At 41.3% G+C, this 21,850-nt stretch overlaps 2 protein-coding genes across 4 annotated transcripts in view; one reads left to right on the top strand and one right to left on the bottom strand.

Annotated features, from left to right (window-relative positions):
* The window catches only part of cdc73 (cell division cycle 73, Paf1/RNA polymerase II complex component, homolog (S. cerevisiae)), a 40,101-nt gene that overhangs the window by 13,818 nt on the left and 4,433 nt on the right, over positions 1–21,850 (bottom strand). Inside the window, exons 8-10 of the mRNA XM_049598275.1 lie at positions 17,987–18,085; positions 17,579–17,657; positions 14,179–14,243 (exon numbers count right to left, since the gene is read on the bottom strand). Of these exons, the coding sequence (XP_049454232.1) occupies positions 14,179–14,243; positions 17,579–17,657; positions 17,987–18,085 (243 nt within the window). The remainder of the gene's footprint in view (positions 1–14,178; positions 14,244–17,578; positions 17,658–17,986; positions 18,086–21,850) is intronic.
* On the top strand, positions 2,492–15,695 carry LOC125902135 (beta-1,3-galactosyltransferase 2-like). Of its 3 annotated transcripts, none has more exons than XM_049598284.1 (3): positions 2,492–2,631; positions 2,964–3,091; positions 9,715–15,695. In XM_049598284.1, the coding sequence occupies exon 3, from the start codon at positions 9,943–9,945 to the stop codon at positions 11,209–11,211; it is 1,269 nt and encodes a 422-aa protein (XP_049454241.1). In that variant the 5' UTR covers positions 2,492–2,631; positions 2,964–3,091; positions 9,715–9,942; the 3' UTR covers positions 11,212–15,695. The 3 variants fall into 3 exon arrangements, with proteins under 3 accessions (XP_049454241.1, XP_049454237.1, XP_049454238.1); XM_049598280.1 differs by having other exon boundaries at positions 2,964–8,003; XM_049598281.1 differs by lacking the exon at positions 2,964–3,091.

The raw sequence follows: 21,850 nt of genomic DNA, 5'->3' as shown, positions 1-21,850 counted from the left end.
TGGCAGGCGTAATGTAGCAGAAAGAAAATAGTTCCTACATGAAACTGCTCACAACAAGGTCTGTGGATTATCTTGAGTAACAAGGTCATGATTTATGGAAAGAGACACTGATGTTGAGTTTTCAAATGTATTTTTTGGTACTTTGGTGCAAACAGTGTGTGGGGTGAGTGAATCAAATGCTACTATGTGTGAGAAACTGTCTATTCACTCCGCTGAATAATTTTTAAAAGACAACACGCTGACACCATCAGTAAAGCAGCTGCCAGCTGTCACTTTCTCACATCACACATGATCTTGAGTGAATCTGCAGCTTGAAGTGCATGTGCTTGAATTCCAAGTGTCTCACATGTCAGACATCAACCACTGAAAATTAGGGCCCATATCTTTTTTCTTGTCCTTATGTAATCAAAATTAATATTTCAGTATTTTAATATTCTTCTCCTCACTTTTTGTGTATTTATGCAAAATTCAGTAAGTATTTTGTTCTACATTTTTTTCTTGACGAACGTGCAGGCCAGGCTTTCTTATTATTGTCAAATAATTCATTTATTCATTCCTTTGTTCAAAGAGGAGATTATGTTCCTGTTTCACTATTCTATAGGGGTAAAGGGAAAATACTGTTAATGCTTCATATGACTGAGAGATACGACAAAAAGTTACTTACAAAGATGTCTGAAGCTCTTCTAATGCATACCATACACTAGAAGACTTTGTAAAGACTTTGAAAGACTAAAGTTTGACACTCGCTCACATCTACAAAGCGCATTTATACTTGTGCGGCAGCTGTATGCAGAGTTTACGCTGCAGCCTACTCATGTAGCCTACGCTGTTGTGAGCATTTATACTTGTGCAGTGGTGTGTCTGTCACTCTGCAGTTACACCTTCAAAACACTGGACAGTGGTGAGGTTTCTGTGATTTCTGTGTTAAGTTGATTAAAAACACACATTAAACGCACATTAAACATGGATTAATAGAGACAATTTCAAACACAAGCACACAAATCAGCTTCACTATAACTCGCAGCATTCATAGACAAACACTTGTGTTTTGCTGGACACATTTTCCTCATAAATACACATGCTAATGTATTTAGCACAAGCTTATGGCATTTTATATTGTATAAATTAGCCTAGTGGCTAGTGGACTATTCCTCTACTCATGAGGCCAGGGACAACAGCAACATTTAACAAAGGTAACATTACAAAATTCAGCTCCATTACAATTCAAAGGTTCACTGCCAAAACAACTGTCTTATACTAAACAAGTTTTCCAAACAAATATAACATGCTAACATTATTAGCACAAGTCTATGGCATTTGACATTGTATACATAAGCCTAGCAACAAGCGAGATTTCCTCTGCTAATATGAAGCCAGGATAAATCACACGCACAAGACTTAAAATGCTATTTTTGTGAAGGCTTTATTGTCTACACTATTTATTGTTTCTTATCTGTGAAATGAAAGTAAATAACAGCTTAGTTTCCACTGAGGGAAATGGTACATTTCTGAGGGAGGTGCACATCAGGCTACTTCGCAGAAGTATAAATCCTGCATAAAGACTGAATTTTCAGTGACACACTATAATATTTTGCAAAGACTGGGGATCTCGCAGGGTCACTATTTGCTAGACTACAACTAGATTCCTTTTGAGATCATTTTCTGGTAGAAAATATTACGCCAAACTCCCTTAAAGCAATGTGACCTTAATGATCCCTTACATGTCCTTTCTTACATGTAGAGACATCTTATGCTGATGACAGTATTCTTGTTCATCCAGCAACAAAATTATCCATAAATGGTATTTGCGTACAAACCATTCATTTATTTATTTTGTTGCTTCAACTTGCTGCCAGCTTCTGTTGGTTAGCTGTGCTACTTTAGTGGAGGGAACCGGGGGTATGAGAGGTGAACTGTTTCAAAAATTAAGTTTTCTCACTAAACTAAGTGCTGGTTGGTGGATCAGATACATGTTTTTGGTATAAAGGCGACATAAAGTGTTAAAAGTGAAAAAATATTTGAGTTGGGTCATGATGTTGCTGAAAAATCTAAAATGCAAAACTTAACTGTTACACATGCTCTGTTATCGTGCTCATGAGCTCCCTTGAAAGACATTATTCAAGCTGTTTCCTCCGTACGAGTAATGAACAGTGTGTGAATATTTTATGAGATTCATTTAGAATATCCTCCATCGCTATAGCAAAGAAAAAAAACCTATGAAGGAGCTAAAAGGCGTCGTCCCGATCCTGTCAACTGATGGCAGGACAGTTCATCCCTGCCAGTCAAAGCAGCTCTAATGTCAAAACAGAGCACTGAGAAAGCAAAAGCTCTGCACCAATAAGATAAATGAAATACAAAGATAAATAGCTGTTAGTGGGCCCCAAGGTCTGCAGTATCAAATCTATCTACTCTCCTCCCATCCCCCGAGCTGCAGGGCAGAGTCTATCAGCAGCACTGCACGATCACTGTCAGTTACAGATAAACTGCTTGTCAGCAGCTCTGCAGCAGCTTTGGTGCATTTATGTCCTTTCCAGTGATGGTAAACGTCGCACCAAAATATGTTTTGCTTTACAATAGAGTATTTAAAGAACTGAAACGTGTAAAGAACCACCCATCAGGCTCTGGATGAAGGTAAGGCTGTAGTGAGTAGGGCTGGGTATCGAAGTAGGATACTTTTTAGGCACTGACCAGATTGCCTCCATACCATCGAGTGTCGTCGTTCCGTACCAAATTTCGATACCTAAGGGGTTAATCTCATCAACGTCAGTGAGCCAGTGATCATGCAGCATGTATGATTTGCTAATATTCAAAAGTGCTGGTGATTGGCTGTACTGAGAAATCCAGGAAAAACACTAGGTTATGTCACGGAGTTGCGCCTAGACACGGGGGTTATCACAAGTACGTGTTGTATTTTGAGAGGCTGTGTGTGTCTTCGTTGTCTACGCTCACTTTCTTGTTCACAGAGTAGGCCAGAGCTATTTGCTGAGGAGGACAAGGCGACTGAAGAACACAGACCGCTGTCAGCAGCAGTACAGAGAAGGGTCAGGCAGAGATAAAGCACTACAGAGGTTCTCCTCCTACGCTGACCTCAGTGAGTCCCGTAACCTGGTGATGGGATATGACGGACATTCTGCCAATAGTTTCTGACTTGGCAGAGCAAACGTGTTCTACTGATGGGGACAATATCAGCCAGGAGCGGGCTTGGCAGTTGCAGACATGTTGATTGATTTTTAAGAATTTCTGAATGATGTAAAGGTCTTACGGTGGATTTATACTCATACAGAGTGGATATGACGCATCAGTATAAATCCTACTTTAAGTATGCAGCAGTAAGCCTTATGTACTGACTTGCAACCGTTCATTTTTCACTGTATTGGTCACATTTTGCTCCTTTGTGCTTTTATATACTGTTGGAGCTGCAGTGGTTCAGGATACAAGGCAGTTGTGGTAATCTGAAGACGGACAGTTTGATTTTTGCGCAGTAAAAATGTAATTTAATGATGCTTCATAAAATTGGTATCAAAAACGTATAGTTCAGGAACCAGTGTCAAAGTCAAGGTATCGAAATTTTAGAATGATACCCATGCCTAGTGGGGAGAGAGGGCGGACCCACCGATCTGAGTGGGTTAGTGACAGTGAGGAGTGTCAGCATTTTACCCAAAGTTGAATATTTTCCAACTTTCAGCGACCATGACGTAGGACAACCACTGCCCCACCCAGCTTAGTCTTGGCAAGGTGCTGGAAACATCAGTAAGTCCAAATTGTATGTTCTGAGAGGATATAATAGACTGAAAGCTCCAGAATTAAAGCTACACTTACCTTTCTGGAAATTGTACGCTTTTCTTTGCTTATGTTTAAATGCTACTAGTCCATACCCATTAGTAGCTTTGTCACCTTCTACCTATGCCAATCCTCAATGCCTCTGTGCAGTTTCACATAGATTGACCACGTCAGTGAGTAAAAAAACGTGGGACAGACAGAATGACACACTGACAGTTTCCGTGATTATGTACAGCATACCATACCATGACTTAGTCATACCAAAAATTAGGAGAAAAAACACCAACATTGGGCCACAGGGGGAGCCACAGCGATCGGTCACATTTTAGCAATTTTTAAGCATTTTTCTGTTGTTATAGCGCCACCCAGTTGCCAATTACAGTTAAATTTCTCCAGTCACCTTGAGGCGTCCTGTTCTACATATCTACCAAGTTTAGTAAAAATCGATATGGCGGTTAGGCCTAGATAGGAAATTAGCTCTCTAGCGCCCCCATTTTGTTTGATGGGGTCCATAATGGAGGGGTCCCCTCAGATTATGTGTGGTCATATGTCTACAAAGTTGCGTGGTGATCGGTGAAACCCTTGAGATGTTATACACCTTTATGTGATGAGCCACGCCCTCCGCAATATTCATTGCCTTATAGAAGCTCACTTTTAGTAAGTTTTCCAACTTTTGCCAAGAGGGAACTTTAGATATTGGTCCCTAGATTATGTTCACCCAGTTTCATGCAGATCGGTCAAACTTCCTAGGAAGAGATCGATTTCAAGTGTTTTTCAAAAAATTCAAAATGGCGGAAAATCTATATAACCGGAAGTTATGGGTTCTTGAGGCAAATTTGTTCCTCATGAGGAGAGGCATCTCTGTGCAAAGTTTCATGTCTCTACGACATAGGGGGGATGAGATATGCCCATTCAAAGTTTGCAATTTCAATCAGTTGCTATAGCGCCTCCCTTTGGCCAACTGATGCAATATTGCTTCATTTGCATCCTCCCATGACCCTCTACCACTGTGCCAAATTTCACATGGATTGACCAAGTCAGTGAGGAGAAAAACGTGGAACAGACACACAGACACACACAGACAGAGTTTTTGTCATTATATAGTAAGATTAATAAACTGATGGCACACTAAAATGTAAGGGGATTCCACCAGAAATGAAAACTCATAATTATACCATTCTCATTTGGTTCTAAGAAAACTCTGACCAATCACTGCATTCGGACCAAGCCTCAGTATCATCTTCCTTGTTTGTTGCCAGTCACCAGTACTATCTAACGTTAGCATTTACGTTATATTATAAAACTCATCAGTCATCACTGACCCCGGATAAGTTTCAAAACACCGGGGCTGCATTTGACTGTGCAGGACAGGCGATGTTATGTTTAGTTTGCTTCTAATATAACATATAACGTTATATATGACAACACAGCATCCAGTTGCTAATAGCTAACATTAGCGTACTGTAGCGTAGCCTCTGAAACATTAACTTCCTTATGCATTTCCACTTACTACTATCTAACGTTAGCACTGTAACCTTATTCTAAAACTCATCAGTCATCACTGACTCCTGTTGAGTTTTAAAACTCTGGGGTTACATTTGACTTGGTTGTAACGTTACACTCACTCTCTTCTTCCGTGTAACTAAAAGTACATTGCCAACGCCTACGTCTATCATAGACGTAATGAGGACGTAATGGAGGAGGGGGGAGTAGGCCTTTGGAGGGAGGTGGAGTTGTGGGTGTTCAAACTGTTTCTAAGTGCTGTGTGAAATGCAAGAAACGTCAGAGTTGCTTTAATTGAAAGCCTGCATAGGTGTAAGTGTGTGGAAATCTTTTCTACCAGTTTGAACTCTTAGTGGCCCCCACTCAGTACAGACTAGACACTCAGCACCTCATCACACTGCTAGCAATAGTAGCAGAATGTAAATAAACTGCGCTTCTCTTAAGAAGAACACAGCAGTTTTGGTGGTTGCTTGTGGTTGTGGTTGTGGTTATTCCAACAGCCCTAATGAGGGACTTTCCAGGTGAATGGCAGCCATCAGACAAAAAAATAGTATGTACAAGACAGTTACTTTTACAGTCAAACAATTAGGGACATTTTATCTTCTGACAAGATCATGGCGTAAAACGGTAGCAATACATTGTTGACTTCATGAAGCAATCTATCAAGAATGGACTCTTGAACATATCCTAATGGCTAATAGGGCTGCAACTAACGATTATTTTCAATGCTGATTAATCTGTGGATTTTTTTTATCGTTTCGGGTTTTTAACGGTGAAAAATATATCAGTGTTTCCCCAAGTCCAAAATGACGTCATCAAATGACATGTTTTCTCCGCAACTCAAAAGCCCTTTTTAAATAGAAAACTTGGGCACCTCGGATCAACTCGCCAATCCGGCTATGTGTGTGTATAAATGCTCACAGCTTGCCGAAAATCTGGCAGTGTAAAAGGGGCTAAAGATATTCAGTTTACTGTCACAGAGGAGTAAAACAAAAAGAAGAAAAACAAAAACAAAAAACACAGAATATATTCAAATTTAAGAGGCTGGAATCAGATAATTTTAACTTTTTCTCAAAAATTCTAAAATTTCTCAAAACGATTATCAATATGATAGAATAGAAATTAATTTTACAGTTGACAACTAATCGATAATCGATTCGTCTTTGCAGCTCTTTTTGCCAACACAGCGCCTTGCTTGATATCGCTGCACTCGAGTTGAGCCATTTTCAACTTATTTTGCCAAATAACCCAGGGCCATACCGTTTCTATTTATTGACCATGTTAAGAATATAGCTCCCAGGAAATATAAATATGTCTGCTGAGGAAGCTACTTTCTAATTTTCCTGTGAATACACACAAAAAAAACAACCCTCCCCTCTTCCCCCACCCTCCTCATGAAAAAAATATTGCTCCGAGTCACAGTGTGGCAGAATTAAAATGACAATGTCTAAATATGAAAATTCAGGCATTGCAGACCACCACGGCTAAATGAGCATAGCGGAAACATTGGTGTAATTATCTGTGTTCTAATTATCCTCCAATACAAGAGACTGGCAGGAGACACATTAAAGACAGTGACTGAACAGGCTTCTGAGTTGCTCTGTCCATCACTGCACGAGTAAACTCAATCCTGATGTCTAAGCAAACCTTTCAAAATTTGTTGAAGTGCTGACATGAAGGCTTGCTTCTCCCCCTTCTCCTCTTATTTCATAGCAAATTGCGATAATGCTTTATTCCTCTTTCTGGAGAGTGGGTGTGAATACAAATAGGTCAGCAGCCCAACCCCCCCTCCACCACCACCCTCCCCTTTAACAGGGCAGGCAGCAACAGCAGCAGAGACGGCGTGATGTGGTGGGAGAACGTGCTGCCACCAAGCCTGGAGCTGCCTATCAGAACGAAAAACACACAAATCACAGCGCTACCTCCCGTTCATCTTCCTCCTCCCCCGCTGCTCTCAACCCTCCAGCCCTCTCGCAGACAACACAACGACAGCCCACAGGAGCTGCTGAATGAGGAGGGTGAGAAAAGGAAAGTGGAAAAAAAAGGAAAGCGAGGCACATGGTAGGGGGGAGGGAGGTTAACATGAGAGCATGTGAATTAAAGAGGAAGAGCGAGAGGAAACAAGGATCCACGAGGAAGTAGAGGCTGAACAAACGGAGAGATGCAAAGCTTGTGCATCATCCAGAGATGATCTCGATCTATCCGCTGCTGCTTTGATATACAGAATACGACAGGCGAGGACAGCGAAAGGACCCACGGCTGCAGCTAACTGTCAACCACTGACTCTATACTCCCTTTGGCAAAAGGCAGCAGCAGCAGCAGCAGCTCCGTTAGCATCAAGCCTCTGGGGACAATGCGCCAAGGCAGATGGAGAGACTGCAACACTGGAGCTCTGACACATGTTCTGCCCATGCATGCAAACACAGATACACTTGTGCATGCAAGTGGTAGTTAGCTTCGAGTGGCAGGAAAAGGACCAAATTTCTCCGTCCTTCTGCGTAACAGCCACATGTGGGCTGGGTTAAAAGAAGAGGATGATTTGTCACACGTTGAGAAGGAAATAAATAAGGACCTGAGTCGTCAAGCTGGAGCTGTATGTGATTTGGCTACAGGGACGAAAGGAGCAGTGACCAAGAGGGCAATTTGTGAGTGAGGATTGTAATTCATCATAGTCAGCAATGATGGATGCCAGAGAGAGACGAGTACTTGGATTAAAATGGGTGAGTTTATGCAGTTAAGATGCAAACGCACATCAACACAATGCTGAAAACAAAAATTCATGCTGCAAAATACGAGCCCAGTTTTTATGCACAGTACAGGATGTGAAGGGTGTGCCTTTTTTGAGGGGGAAACGTTCGCTTCTATTTCTGTTGATGCATGCAAGAGAGCTAACAGAAGTCTTTTCAGTGCTCCTGTGAGCTCTCACAAACCTCTCTTTGTCTTGTTGGGGTCCTTTAAGAGGGTAGTCTGTAATTCAGTAAAAAACTGAGAGACCACACTGCAACTGAGGGGGCCAGCAGCACGCAAACACAGACTGTTCTCTCTAAAACCATTTCTCATGTGGATGCTGTTCAAGAGCAAAAGAATGTTGAGCTGAGAAAGCAAAACATATTCTGTGTATTCTTGTCCTGAGAGCCATATAAGATATCCCTTCAACAGAATACACAAGGATTATGTAGACAGAAATAAAGTTCAGTGCACAATCAGTAATCATGAGGCTGTGAAGGTAACTTCTATAGTTAACAGTATATGGAGTTTATTTTATTCTGCATTGGCCTGCTGTGCTTCCCCACTGAGTGATAAAAATGTGTGCACTGTCTGAGAGGTTTTTGCTTGGGAGTTTGTAACATGCTGATATCGACACTGACATAGAAAAGCCGATTGATTCTTCACAATTTGTTACAGCTAGTATTTTACAGTCCCTTTGGGATGTCGCTATCACAGTGATGAATGCAAATTCAGCGCATACCCGCGGATTCTGCTGCTGGACACATTCAGTCGTGCTACATGGAGCGAGTGGATAGACTTCACAGCCTACAATCACCACAGCATTGGGACAGACAGTAATATGCAAATATGTAACATGGTTACAACAGACATGCTGCCGATAAACATCGTTGATGGACAGGGATTTCGAGAGGTGATAAACTACATTGAGCCAGGGTATAATATCCCCTCTAGAAGGACCATAACTACCCACATGGAAGCAAGCTACGTGAGGAAGAAGGCGGAGTTGAAAACACAACTTGCAACCGCGAATGTGGCCCTCACAACTGACTGTTGGACTTCCTTAAATACAGAAAGCTACATCACAGTTACATTAAAGTAGCCTACATATTATTGCATTCTTCTATTCAGGAATGTATTATTTAATTTTCTATTCAGAATTTATTTTTTTGCTGCTAAGAGACAGCGCACTCATTTATTTTCATGTTAAAGTAGCCTACATATTGTATTCTTCTATTCAGGAACGTATTTTATGCTGCTATTAATGTTTCCCATGTCACAGATGAGAGAATGCCCAATTTATTTTCATGTTAAGTAGCCTGCGTAATATTTTGATATTTACTGTTCAGAATATCTTTGATATGCTACCAAAATGCGATTGCCTGCCCTCAAGTGTATCCAAAATATATCCCAAAATAAATCTTTGCTTAAGGAACATGATTTGCATTTTTTCTGTATTTCATAAGGAAGATATAGCTTTTTATGTTATGTATAGATAGAACCTATTGATTCAGAGGGAAATTCAGCTTCTCAGGAAAATCGCCGCTTATCAATTAATCGATCAATAAGATAAAACAACTATCGATTAATGAATTAATCGATAATTTGCATCCCTAATTGAGTGTGACGGCTATGATGAGAATATGTTACATGCTGTATCAATCTCTTTGCTCACACATGTCCCCTTTCTCCTCTGTCTCATAGGCAATCATGAGCCGTACAGCATTAGAGTGGACTCACATCTTACAGCTGGCTTGCTGGACAACAACACTGTCTGTGATGAGAGATCAACATTGGGTCCAAGTCCCTTAAGGAACCCATCACACACACACACTTCACATTGCCTCAAGGGATCAAGGACTGGTCAGAAGCTGCTGACAGTAAGCCTTGGGAGCGTGACACCTGTCTGAGTGAATTCCTCCTTCTGAAACCATGCAGTGGAGACGACGCCACTGCTGTACACACACAGCTAAATTTCTCTCTCTCCTCACACTGTTGGGTCTGTTGGTCTTTCTGGTCCAACAGGTGTGGCTGCCTAAGCTCACAGGTATGCCACGGTGGAGAGGCCATCCTGTGGTGTACGGAGGGGGTGAACTGCATACCACCAAAGCCAAATGGAACATGAGTGCCCCACATTCAGCGTGGAGGTTTGTCATTGTCCCTCAGTCGACTTTCAAGGCTGATACTAACAACAGCTCCCCTGAGAAGGTGGGTGTCTCCTCATTTCAAGGAGACCCAACTTTTGAAAGCACACCAGCAGCCAACACTAGCCAAAGTGTAGAGGGAGACCTTCGTGACAATGTAACCCATGGGCCTTTCACTTATATCATCAACGAGCCAGACAAATGTGTAGACAGCGGACCTGCGCCTTTTCTGGTGTTGCTTATAGCCACTGAGGCTCGGCAGGTGGAGGCAAGAAATGCCATACGACAGACGTGGGGGAACGAGAGCGTGGCTCCAGCTCTGGGATTCATCCGGCTGTTTCTGCTGGGGAAGAATGAGGGAGAGCTGGGACTTCTACAGCAACGGATGCTAGAAGCAGAGAGCCGGAGGCACCACGATATCATTCAGCAGGACTTTCTGGATTCCTACAAAAACCTGACCATTAAGACATTGATGGGAATGAACTGGGTGGCAATGCACTGCCCAAAAGCCGGCTACGTCATGAAGACTGACAGCGACATGTTCGTCAACACAGAGTACCTCATTTACAAGTTGCTCAGACCAGAACTGCAGCCTAAGAAGAACTACTTCACAGGCAATAACATGAGAGGCTTTGCACCCAACCGAAACAAAAACAGCAAGTGGTACATGCCCCCTGAGCTGTACCCAGGTGAGAAGTATCCCACCTTCTGCTCTGGGACTGGTTACGTCTTCTCTGGAGACTTGGCGAGGAAGATCTATGGCGTATCGCTGAGAGTCAGCCGCCTGCATCTGGAGGATGTGTATGTGGGAATATGCCTGGCCGAGTTACGAATCGAACCCACTCCTCCGCCCAATGAGTTCCTATTCAACCACTGGCGGGTGTCTTATTCCAGCTGCAAATACAGCCATCTCATAACATCGCATGGGTTTCATCCCAACGAGCTACTTAAATATTGGCATCACCTGCAGAGCAACAAACACAATGCCTGCATCAACCCAATGAGAGGAGGCAGGGCACACTCAGGCAGAGTGTACAAAGAGAGACCAGCACAGTAACTGACAGATATCAATGAACTCCACTTGTCACAAGCTCTTTGTTAGATGCAAATAATGTTTTAATCTCAGACCGTTCTATTCTTAACATCAAGGGATTAATCCAAACTTTATCCACATACTCACTAAAATACAAATTCTACATCAATGTTGTGTGCAAACTCTACAGCTATTGCCAATTTTGTATAAAAGAGATTAAAATGTTTCTATGTCTGGGACAAACCACTGGAGATTTTATGTACAGTTATATTTTACAACAGAGTGAGCTGTGTTTCTCTGTGGTGCAAAGGCTACTTTTTTGTAATGATGTGAGATCTACTGTCTGTGTTTTATATATGCTGCCTTACAAGTACGGGCCACTCTAAAACTAGAGTGGACAGGGTACAGTGCCAATAAATGTTTCCACGTGTGTAGCAAAAAGTCAATCAAGTCATTTCAAAAGACACAAAAACAAGTCAGATACTACAGATTGTTGCATATCGACTTGGGAATTCTTGTGTGTCTGTACATATAAAAGTGCATTTAAAGTCAAAGCACGAAGTTCCCCTTGTTACTTGAGTGATGTACTGTCTCATGATAAAAAGAGTTACAATGGTAAATGATGACGCACCTCTAGAGACGCTTATCTTAAAAATGATAAGAGAAAAAACTTTCCATTCGGTGGTTTATGCTGATCCTCTTCAAGATACCAAAACAGAATGAGCAATATTTTTTTTTCATAGACTGAATACTCTATTCCTGACATTTTTAAAATGTGGTCACTTGTATTGACTTTATTTAGAGGGTAACTTGGGTAAAATTTAACCTTGACCATATTTTCCTCTGAATTGGTGTCTAAGTGACTAATGGAAACAACGATTTGCGAAAACTGCAGAGCAAGCGCTGCAACCAGCAGCTGTGAAACAGGCTGCAATGTAATGTGAATTGGCAATTGAACGCTGTCAATTTAAGTCCGCTTAAAGTGTTTTTGCCACTGACAGGCTCAGATTGTTATTCTAAGTGTCTGCAAACATTATGGATTGGATCCCCACAGAGATAGACGTTTTTGCCACAGCCACATAATTGCTCTCACCAAACATACCAGACTCCATTTAAATAAACAGTTATTCTATCAGTGTGAACACACTTCATTAAAAGTCAAGAAAAATAAAATAAAACATTCAGAAGCCACATCTTGGTTTATCTTTCAACTGTTCCAACAATCAGCAATTCTGGTTTGGTTCAAATAAACCTTAATTCACCCAGTTAGATGTGAAAATATGATGGCACTATTCACATTAGAATTACCGTTTCTTTAAACAGAGTCTGGTGGGTTTGACCATAGCGATCTCAAGGCTGATTCTGGTTGAATAAAGTGGATCATACTCTTTATAAATAGGCCTATCTCGGTAGGGATCCTTTCCAAAATGTTGATAAAATTACTGTTTACTGAAATGGAGTCTGGTGAGTTTGATGATCGCCATTTCAGGGCTGTTTCCGGTTAACCAAAAAGGAATCTACTCTTTGAAGGGGTTTCACTCACTCACTTTTGTCTAAATGAGTGATAGGATGTTCAATATGTGACATTCCTCCAATACGAAGCTTGGGCTGACCTGCCTGCAGCTCATGAGCGCGCTCTTTATTTAATAATAGGGCACTCAACCCCCGTCAAACAACTTCAAAATACGTCCACTAAAAGTGCTTTTTTTTTTTTAAACACAGATAGGCTCGGATTGTTAGTATAATTATCCAACAACATAACGGAAAGGATCAATGAACGTCTGTCTTTACCTTTAGCTGGAATCGGACATGTTTGTTGCGGCAAGCCAAAACACTTCCAAACACACCAAAGAAGAAGAAGAATCTCGCGAGACATGAGATTGCCAAGCCAGACTTTCACTCTCTGAGTGAGTGTTTTGACTTGCCTCAACAAACATTCTGAATTTTTACCCGATTTTGACCAACTGGATCTGGATGAGCCATTTGTATTTAATGATCGCCCGTATTTATTTGAACACGGAGTACACGGATGCAGAAATCCTCTCTCTCTGAGGAGGGAGAGGGAGCAGCAACAGGTAGAGGAACATGTCTGAATCCAGCTAAAGGTAAACACAGACGGTCATTTCTCCTTCTCCTTATGTTGTCGGATAATTATACTAACAATCCGAGCCTATCTGTGTGAAAAAAATGCACTTTAAGTGGACGTATTTTGACATTGTTTGACACTGTCCCAGTGCCCTATTTTTTAATATAGCGCGCACTCACGGGCTGCAGGCAGGTCTGCCCTAGCTTCGTACTGGAGAAATGTCAAATATTGAGCATCCTATCACTCATTTAGACAAAAGTAGATCAGAAAATAGGGCCCAGGTTGAAAAAAACATTAGTTCCCCTTTAACAAAAAGATCTGTATCTTTAAGCGCTTTCCATAATGCATTCAGACACTTGAAATCTTCATTTGAAATCTTCACTTCAACAATCTGAGCATAAAAACAAACACTTTTAGTAAGATATAGTACATCGAAGGTGCATAATTGCCCCGAGCGGTTACATTGCAGCCTGTTTCACTGCTGCCTCCACACTAGATCAACTTTAAAAACTTCTCATGTAGGCAAAATTTAAAAAAAAAAAAAAAAAAACATAGGCAAAAAGCGCCCTGGTAGAAAAGTACAGACGTTAACCTTTAACTACTTGAGAGAGAGAGAGAGAGAGAGAGAGAGAGAGAGTAAGTGGGTGTCAACTGACTGATGCTGTGAGTCATTATATGGCAATAATCACCTTAAATATATACCACACAATTTTGTTTTTACTGCTGTAAACACACAGAAGTCATCATCACTGAGGTCACATCGAGGCTTTGGTTGGCAGCTGCTCTAACAGACACCAACAAATATAAATGGGTATTTCCTCCATGTGTGCAAAATGAAACTCACATGCAGAGAAGCTCTGGCTTACAACACTAACAGCAAACGGCTTTTGGAGTTTTGTTCTTACCGTCACTGACTTCAGGGTCATGCCGTGGTAGGTGCCCATGGTGTCGATCTTGAAACCCTCCGTTTCTAAGAAAGCAAGTGTATAAAATATAATGATTTTAAATATGTAACAAGTTTGCATCTTTCAATTCTTACACTCGTTCAGGGCATATTGTCATTTAATTTTATTTATAAAGCTCAATACCACAAATCACAATTTGCCCCAAAGGGCTTGACAGCTTACAACATGCCTCTGTGCTTGGACCCTCACATTTGATAAGGATAAACTTCCCCCAAAAAAAACTTCATCAGGGAACCTTCAATCTTATCTCTACTATTTTTCCTTATTACCATGTCATCCCTACTGTCTGTATTTGCTTAAAAGTAGAGACCCTGTTACAAACACAAGTGCACAGAGGATTATTACTGCTGTACTCAGAGCTGAAGCTGTGATATGACTGCATATGTTACAAGAAGGGGTAAAAAGGTGAGAGTGTACGCAAGGGAAGGAAGCAAAAAGCAAAAACACCACACACTATCAAAGATGTGAGAGTACGCCAGTATGAAAGCAGCTGCGTGGCTGCGTTTCACAATGGGTGGAATTTACACGAGGCTGCCCTGCCGGCTTAGTTGACACAAAGATAGTGGTATCAGTGCACATTTTTACAGGTCATGAGTGACAGATGTAGATTATTGACAGGCATGTGCAACTGAATACAATCAACTATTAGTATGTTTCTACAACATCGATGTGGGTGTAGAGCAGCTTGAGGAACTGAATCAGGAACTCAAAGTTTCTTTGTGCCTTTTTTATTTTCACATGCATATTTGCATTTTTGCCAAAGAACCATGACGATGAGGCAAATTAGACTAACAATAGATTAAAAGACTGACAAGTATGACATGCAATCTACACAACAAAACAAAAAACTGTTGTTTGTTTTCCTGTAATTCACTGTGACTCATGCTGTGATGAACAGGGGTGGGGGAAATAATCATTTCTTAGATGCACTGCAATGTGGACGAGGGCGATTCAGCATCGATTCTCAAATGTCAATAATCAGTTATCTTAATGTTTGTTATTAACGAGATGTTGACGGAACGAAATAGGCTGAACTTAACCAAAGGCAGCAGTTGCAAGCATGTTTTAATTTCATATCTAAATAATTATATTCACATAGTGAATGTGAAGTATATTGTGAATAGTTTCTACACCAGCACCCAGAGACGAAAGTTAACAGAATGCCAGTAGCTACTAACAGGATACTGATTGGTACAAAGCACTGTGGTTCAGACATGAATGCATTAAACGGGATTTGTACCTATGGTGTAGGCTATGCGTCGACGTAGAGCCTATGCCATATCCTTCGCCGTAGCCTGACATGCACCTTCCCAAAAAAGGTAACTACATTTCGCAGCGATGCAGACCTCCTGTCTATTTTTGTAAGCTGAAACCATTTCCCCTCAGTGGAAACAAAGCTTTTATTTACTCTTATTACACATATAAAAAAACAATACATTGTGAAGACAATAAAGCCTCCACAAAAATAGCATTTTAAGTCTTCTGTGTGATTTATTCTGGCTGTATTTGAGTAAAGAAAATCTCAGCACGTAGCTAGGCTAAATGATATAATGTAAAACGCCATAGGCTTGTGTTAATAACGTTAGCATGTTATATTTGTTTGGAGAACATGTTTAGCATATGACAGTTGTTTTGTCTGTGAACCTTGTGAGTTGTAATGGAGCCAAATTTTGTAACATCATCACCTTTATTAAATGTTGCTGTTGTCCCAGGCTTCATCTGAGTAAAGGAAAAGTCCGCTAGTTGCTAGGCTAAACTATACAATGTAAAATGCCAGAGGCTTGTGCTAAGTACATTAGCATGTTGTATTTGTGGGGAAAATGTGTCCAAGCCATATATAATATGTGTTTTTGGTGTGTTTTTGAATCAACATAACTTAATGGCATGTCACAGAAACCCCACCACCGACTAGTGTTTTGGAGGTGTAACTGCAGAGTGACACAGACACACCACCTCACAAGTAGAAATGCTCACGACAGCGTACGCCATCTGCGTAGATTATGGTGTACGCTCTGCACATAGCTGTCGTACAAGCATAAATCCCGCTTTACTTGAAGCCTGACAAAAAGGATTATCATGTAATCTCATGATTCTTGTATGAACTCGTGACAGCACAAAAATTCAGCTATCGTGAAAGGTTAACGTTTAATACCAGGATTGTACGTCTGGATTCTGAAACCTCTCTTTATTTTTATTTTTTTAAAGAATAGCTTAGAGCATTAAGGTTTGCCAACTCAACACTTAGTCAGACCTGTTTTTTAATTATGATCAGGTGGAACCCACACAATAAGCTGATTACCTTTCATAAAGATATAGGTTTTAATTATGCATGCAAACAAAGCTGTAATTTATATGCTCCAGATTCATTCTGGTTTGGCCTCTCTGTGTATCAGACAAAGGCTCCATTCACCGCCCTTGAGGCATCCTACACCTGATGACGCACAGAGCAAACAGGAGCAACAAGCACTCGTTTCAGCCTTAAAGAGGACCGATTATGCTTTTCCTTATTTTCTCTCATATATCATGTTAATGAGGGACTGGGGAGGTTGTCTGGCAACAAGGCAGTGCAGTGCACCTCATGTTTTGCAAACACTTTCTGTGTGATCGGGGCCTAAAGCACATAAATATGTTGTGGTAGAAACCCAAAGTACAAGTATGAGCCTGAACATTAATGTAAAACTCTGTACTATGAAACCGAGAAAGCTGTGGTTTTCTCTTATTTCCTTGAACCAGCAGGTGTTGGATTTTGCCTGAAGCATACAACCTGCTGATAATGGGTGAGATGGTCTATAGAGAAGCATGTCTATCTTTTACAAACACATAAAGTTGAAAATCACTGGAGTGGTTCTTCCTGAATCCAAGAACTCCACTGCTCCACTGACATGTGTGACCCCACTTACAGGTGACATGTGATCTGTATCTAGGTAATTATGTAGATGACATCAGATCTTGGGCTTTTAACTTTACACCTAAAATTAATGACTGCTCTTGTTACCTTGATTTTATCTGCACTGTGATCAATATGTTAATTATTTGGGCAGCGAAGCAATGCTGCTGTATGGGCTCTATTCTTTTTCCTGCCTGACATCCAATCACACTTCTGGTTTTGGAGGCGGTCTGATCGATGCAATGTGCTCTGCTTGCGTCACACCTCATCTCTCATTGAAGCACGTTCATTATTTCCACGTGTAAATGGGGTGAATTGAATCTAAATCGCACAGACTTATGCTCAGGCAACTCTGTGTATTCCTTAACTGCTCCACACACCTTGCCAAACACACACTCTCTTTTGTCAACGTTCAGGACTAAAATTAGCTACAGGAGCACAAATCAAACTCACCCTCTTTTCCTTTGAATCGCTCCTGATCGTATCTGTTGTAGGCAGCTGGGACAGGCTGCTTGTTCCTTAGGGACGGGTCCTGGAAACAACACAAAATAAACAATTCATTACTTTACACACCTGCCAGTTCACCGCTAAATCAAAACCTTAGGGGGCGATCACACAGAAATGAGATGCTAGAGACGTGGACGCTTCAAAGATGCTTGAAATGCTGGAAGCGCTTATTCAATGTGCGCTACCTACTGGCATCTGACGCTCAAAAGACGCGTTTCATCTCGGTGTGATCGCTCCCTTAGTAGTCATCTATAGACTTGCTGCTGCACACACACGCACGCATTTATTTTGACATGTGTCTGACCAAATTTAAACTTTCTTGAAATATATAAAACGGACATATGTCGTTCTTACCACTTGAGTAGTGTTCTGTGCTGGTCTCTGCTCTGGTGCTCGGCCTTCTTCTCTGGCTTTCACTGACTGAAGGATGGCGAAGATGTTCTTGGAGAAGTTCTGCAAAGGAGCAATACAGATGAGAGGATACGGTGAGTTCAGCACCGCTGCACCAAAGAATTGATTTTCTCCTCATTTGGGGAGAGGTGGGGGAAATAATTGATTCTTGGATGCATGGCAATAGGGACATGGACAATTTGACAGCAATTCACAAATGCTGATAATCAATTATCCAAATGTATGTTAATGACGTGAGGCTAAAGCCTAGTTCACATTACGCTATTTTCACCGCGATTTTGAGGATCTTGAGCGCCACCTTGGGTTGCAGGTGAGTCGGCAGATAGTCTGCCACGATGAGTCCTCATGTTTGAACAAGCCTACAAGCAAGTCGCCCCCTTGTCTGTGACTGGGACTGGATATCTGGCATGCTAGAAAACAGGAGAAGTCTGACACGACTGACAATGAGCATCAGCCAATGAGAGGCGGGATACGTCCCACGTCAGCACACAGGAGGACGGAGGAAATGTGAGGAGGACAAGCCATAGGGTTGCCAGGTCCGCTTATTAGCCACGACTTTGGGCTTGTTTTTTTTTGTAACGTCTTGCAAATATTGGTAGTCGCAGCTTGCTTTTTTTGGGCTTGTTTCTAAAGTGGAGTTGCTCTAAACGTCGCCTTTCTCTATATATATCTGTTGCTTCTTTTGGGCTTGTTTCCATAGCCCTGGTTGCTTGTTTCACCCAGAGACGAACATTAACAGAGCAAAGCAGCGATCAGCAGTAACGTTAACAAACAAGACCAGCTGACCAACACACTGCAGCATTTAACAACTTAAACAAATTCTGTGGAGATGAAAATAACTTTGCTCAGTCTTTACCCAGAGGTGACAGTGCAGCAGAGAGGCTGCTCTCCACTGCTCGAGGCGTGCACACCACCATCCCCTCATTTTTTCATTTTCATACACTCGAGAGACAGTTACAGGCTCTCAAATTAATTTATCCATCAGCATTAATGCTGTTTACATGTATTATTCAACAGTACTTGAATTGCATACTATTTCCTGTTAAACGATCAGTATGCAATCACTGGACACTACGCCAACATAAATATCCCAAAGTGGGTTAGTGAGCAACCACAGATGGATACAATCCAACTGGCGCTCCCTGGTTTAGAGGCTCTGGTATGGAAGCTGTTTGGCTTCTGTGAAGTTGAATAGAAAAGGGACCTGGACAAGAGCCACACTGTATGCAAGGAAATTCATCTGTTTTTTAATTATGGGTCATTTGAAATACTGAAAGCTATGTTTTAAAAGCAGCGAATAGTCACGCAGTGAGAAAAATTAATCATGTGTATAAATAAAACATTTTGATGCATCGATAGTCATTTCAGAATCAAATCCTTCTGCCCTCTGAATAGTAATCAAATCGTATTGTGAGGTGCCTGGAGAGTCCTGTCCCTATTTGCTGAACAACACTAAGTGACATACATCAGTTTCAGGGTCTTTCATGTGCTTTCAAGTAGCGCTGCCCCCCGCTTAGTTGCAGCTGTGCTTCGTCAAAATAAATCAAACCCTGTATGACTAGACCATGAGGGAATTTAAATTGAAAGGACAGACACAGGAAGTGGCCACGCTCAGCAGTCAGACAGGAGTCACATTACAAACCAGTCACAGCTGACAGATATCTTTCCCTTCTTCTGTAAATATTCAGTCTGATAAATATGGAAAAGTTGATCATGTTAGTGCAGGGCTACCCAGAGCTTTACATCTGTCCCACAGACAATAGGCCTACACACTTATAAACAGCTCCTGGAAGAAGATCAGCTCTGCACTCAGGATTTCAGGTAAATAGGCTATACGATGCTTGTTAAGGTTACTTAGGCGCAACCTGCCGCTGCACTCTTGAAAGCTGGCACAAAAAAGGCACAAGAGTAGCACCCAGTGCCTGACCTCGCGCTTTCCAGGTGGTTAAAGATGCGGCACATGTGCGGCCTCTAATTTCCAGGACTGGTACCTGTGGTTATTCCACAGGCTAGTTAATAACATGTCGGGCAGGAAATCCAAAGTGTGGGATCATTTTGAGAAGGTGAAGGACGAACCCAAGGTGATATGTAAACTCATCTTCATTGGTCGACTACAAACATGACGTATCATCTGAAACATGGAAGTAACTACATGCCCATTAGCCACTTAGCACAATCATTACTGCTTTGCTGACAGCGTCATTAACAGGCGGCTCGCTCAGTGTGTGACGTGCACTTGTAGATAAAATATAGGCCTATATTAATGAAGGTTCATTAGTACGGTTTGTATTTCTCTGTAATGTAGCACAGTGTTAACAATGTTACTGATACTATTCTTTCTCACACCTTCAACTCAAACCATTGTGTTGCCCTTCCCAAAATTCAGAATTTAATAATTAAATTAAAATAGTAAACATGCAGGCGACTAGTCGACTAATGGTCCTAAATGACGACTATTAGTCGACCAGGAAAATTCTTAGTCTGGGTCAGCCCTGCTTTCAAGGTGCCTATTTAATATCACTAAAGAAGACTGTGAATACACTCTAAACTGCCATCTACAGTTACATTAGTGTTTTAGCCTGATATCACGAAGAAGTTGAAAGTAATATTAATCTTTACCAAGAGATTTCAGTCTTTATTGTATAGGACTGTCTACAACGACAGTGTCTTCTGGCAACACAGTTGACCTTCACAGCATCATATGCCTGAGCTCTTCAGTGTGTTGACAGCATAATGTCACACATACCAAACACCATGACAGTGGGACACCACACAATCATAAAATGTTATGAGAACAAATTTGAAGTTCCTCTTTGCACAGTGGTTACGACAGATGCCCATCTTAGAAGAACGAACATGAATATGGCAGCAACAGAGAGGAAGAGATGAATTATTCAATTCAGCATTCTTGGTGCAGACATTATACGCTGAAAGTGATTTATAGGGTGCCAAAATAATTACTCTAAGCCTACAGCCACTCAACTCTATAATGGCTTTGAGATGACTGCGTCAAAGTTCTTCAGAGGCTCAGCCAAGACACATATTTCAAGAGTACATAAACACTGGATGAAAAATATTCTGTTGCTGCCATCTAGTGGTTGAGATTTTCACTTTGTTACACACACAGGGTATTTACACAGTTGAGCTGTCTGAAAGTTTTTCTTACATCGAAGGCCATCATCCCTGAGAGTTCAAGGTGTTTGGTAAAATGGGACAGATGCTTTCAAACTCAAGCGTGTGCAGTAAAGTGGACTGAAGTTAAGCTCAAAATGGAGGTCGGAAATGTGTTTATTTACCCATGAATTCATATAAACCCTTTTTACACAGGGATTCTGCATTAATGCTGCAACAAAAACTCTTCGCTAGCCAGCACTATTTTTTTAAATTTTTTAACACAGAACCAAATAACAACGGCATAGTGCCACCCCAGTGTGTGGGGTTAAATAGCATGCCACTGTTGTGAAAGCAAAAGACGTGAGACAGGAGTTACGTGTAGGACAACAGCATCAGCCTTCAGTAGGGGTGGGTGATTAATCTAATTTTATTTCCAACTATGATTTTGGCTCTTAACAGCTATTAAAACAAAGAAACTGAGATAAAAAAAATTAATTTAAAACATAGAAGTGTTGTTTCACAATGCAATTTTTGCCATAACCTAGCAGACCTTGCCTCTTGTGTTACATATACATTAATATAAGCATCTGACGGTGCTTTCTAAACAATAACAATGGCATAGCATACCATAGCAATAATAATCATTTGCTGTTCGGAGGGTAAGGCGCTCCTGGACCTTATTGTTTTCCCAAT

Source organism: Epinephelus fuscoguttatus, linkage group LG15 (assembly GCF_011397635.1).
Source record: "Epinephelus fuscoguttatus linkage group LG15, E.fuscoguttatus.final_Chr_v1".
NCBI lineage: Eukaryota > Metazoa > Chordata > Actinopteri > Perciformes > Serranidae > Epinephelus > Epinephelus fuscoguttatus.
The sequence above is the reverse complement of the archived record's forward strand: the minus strand, read 5'-3'. Positions and strand labels throughout refer to the sequence as shown.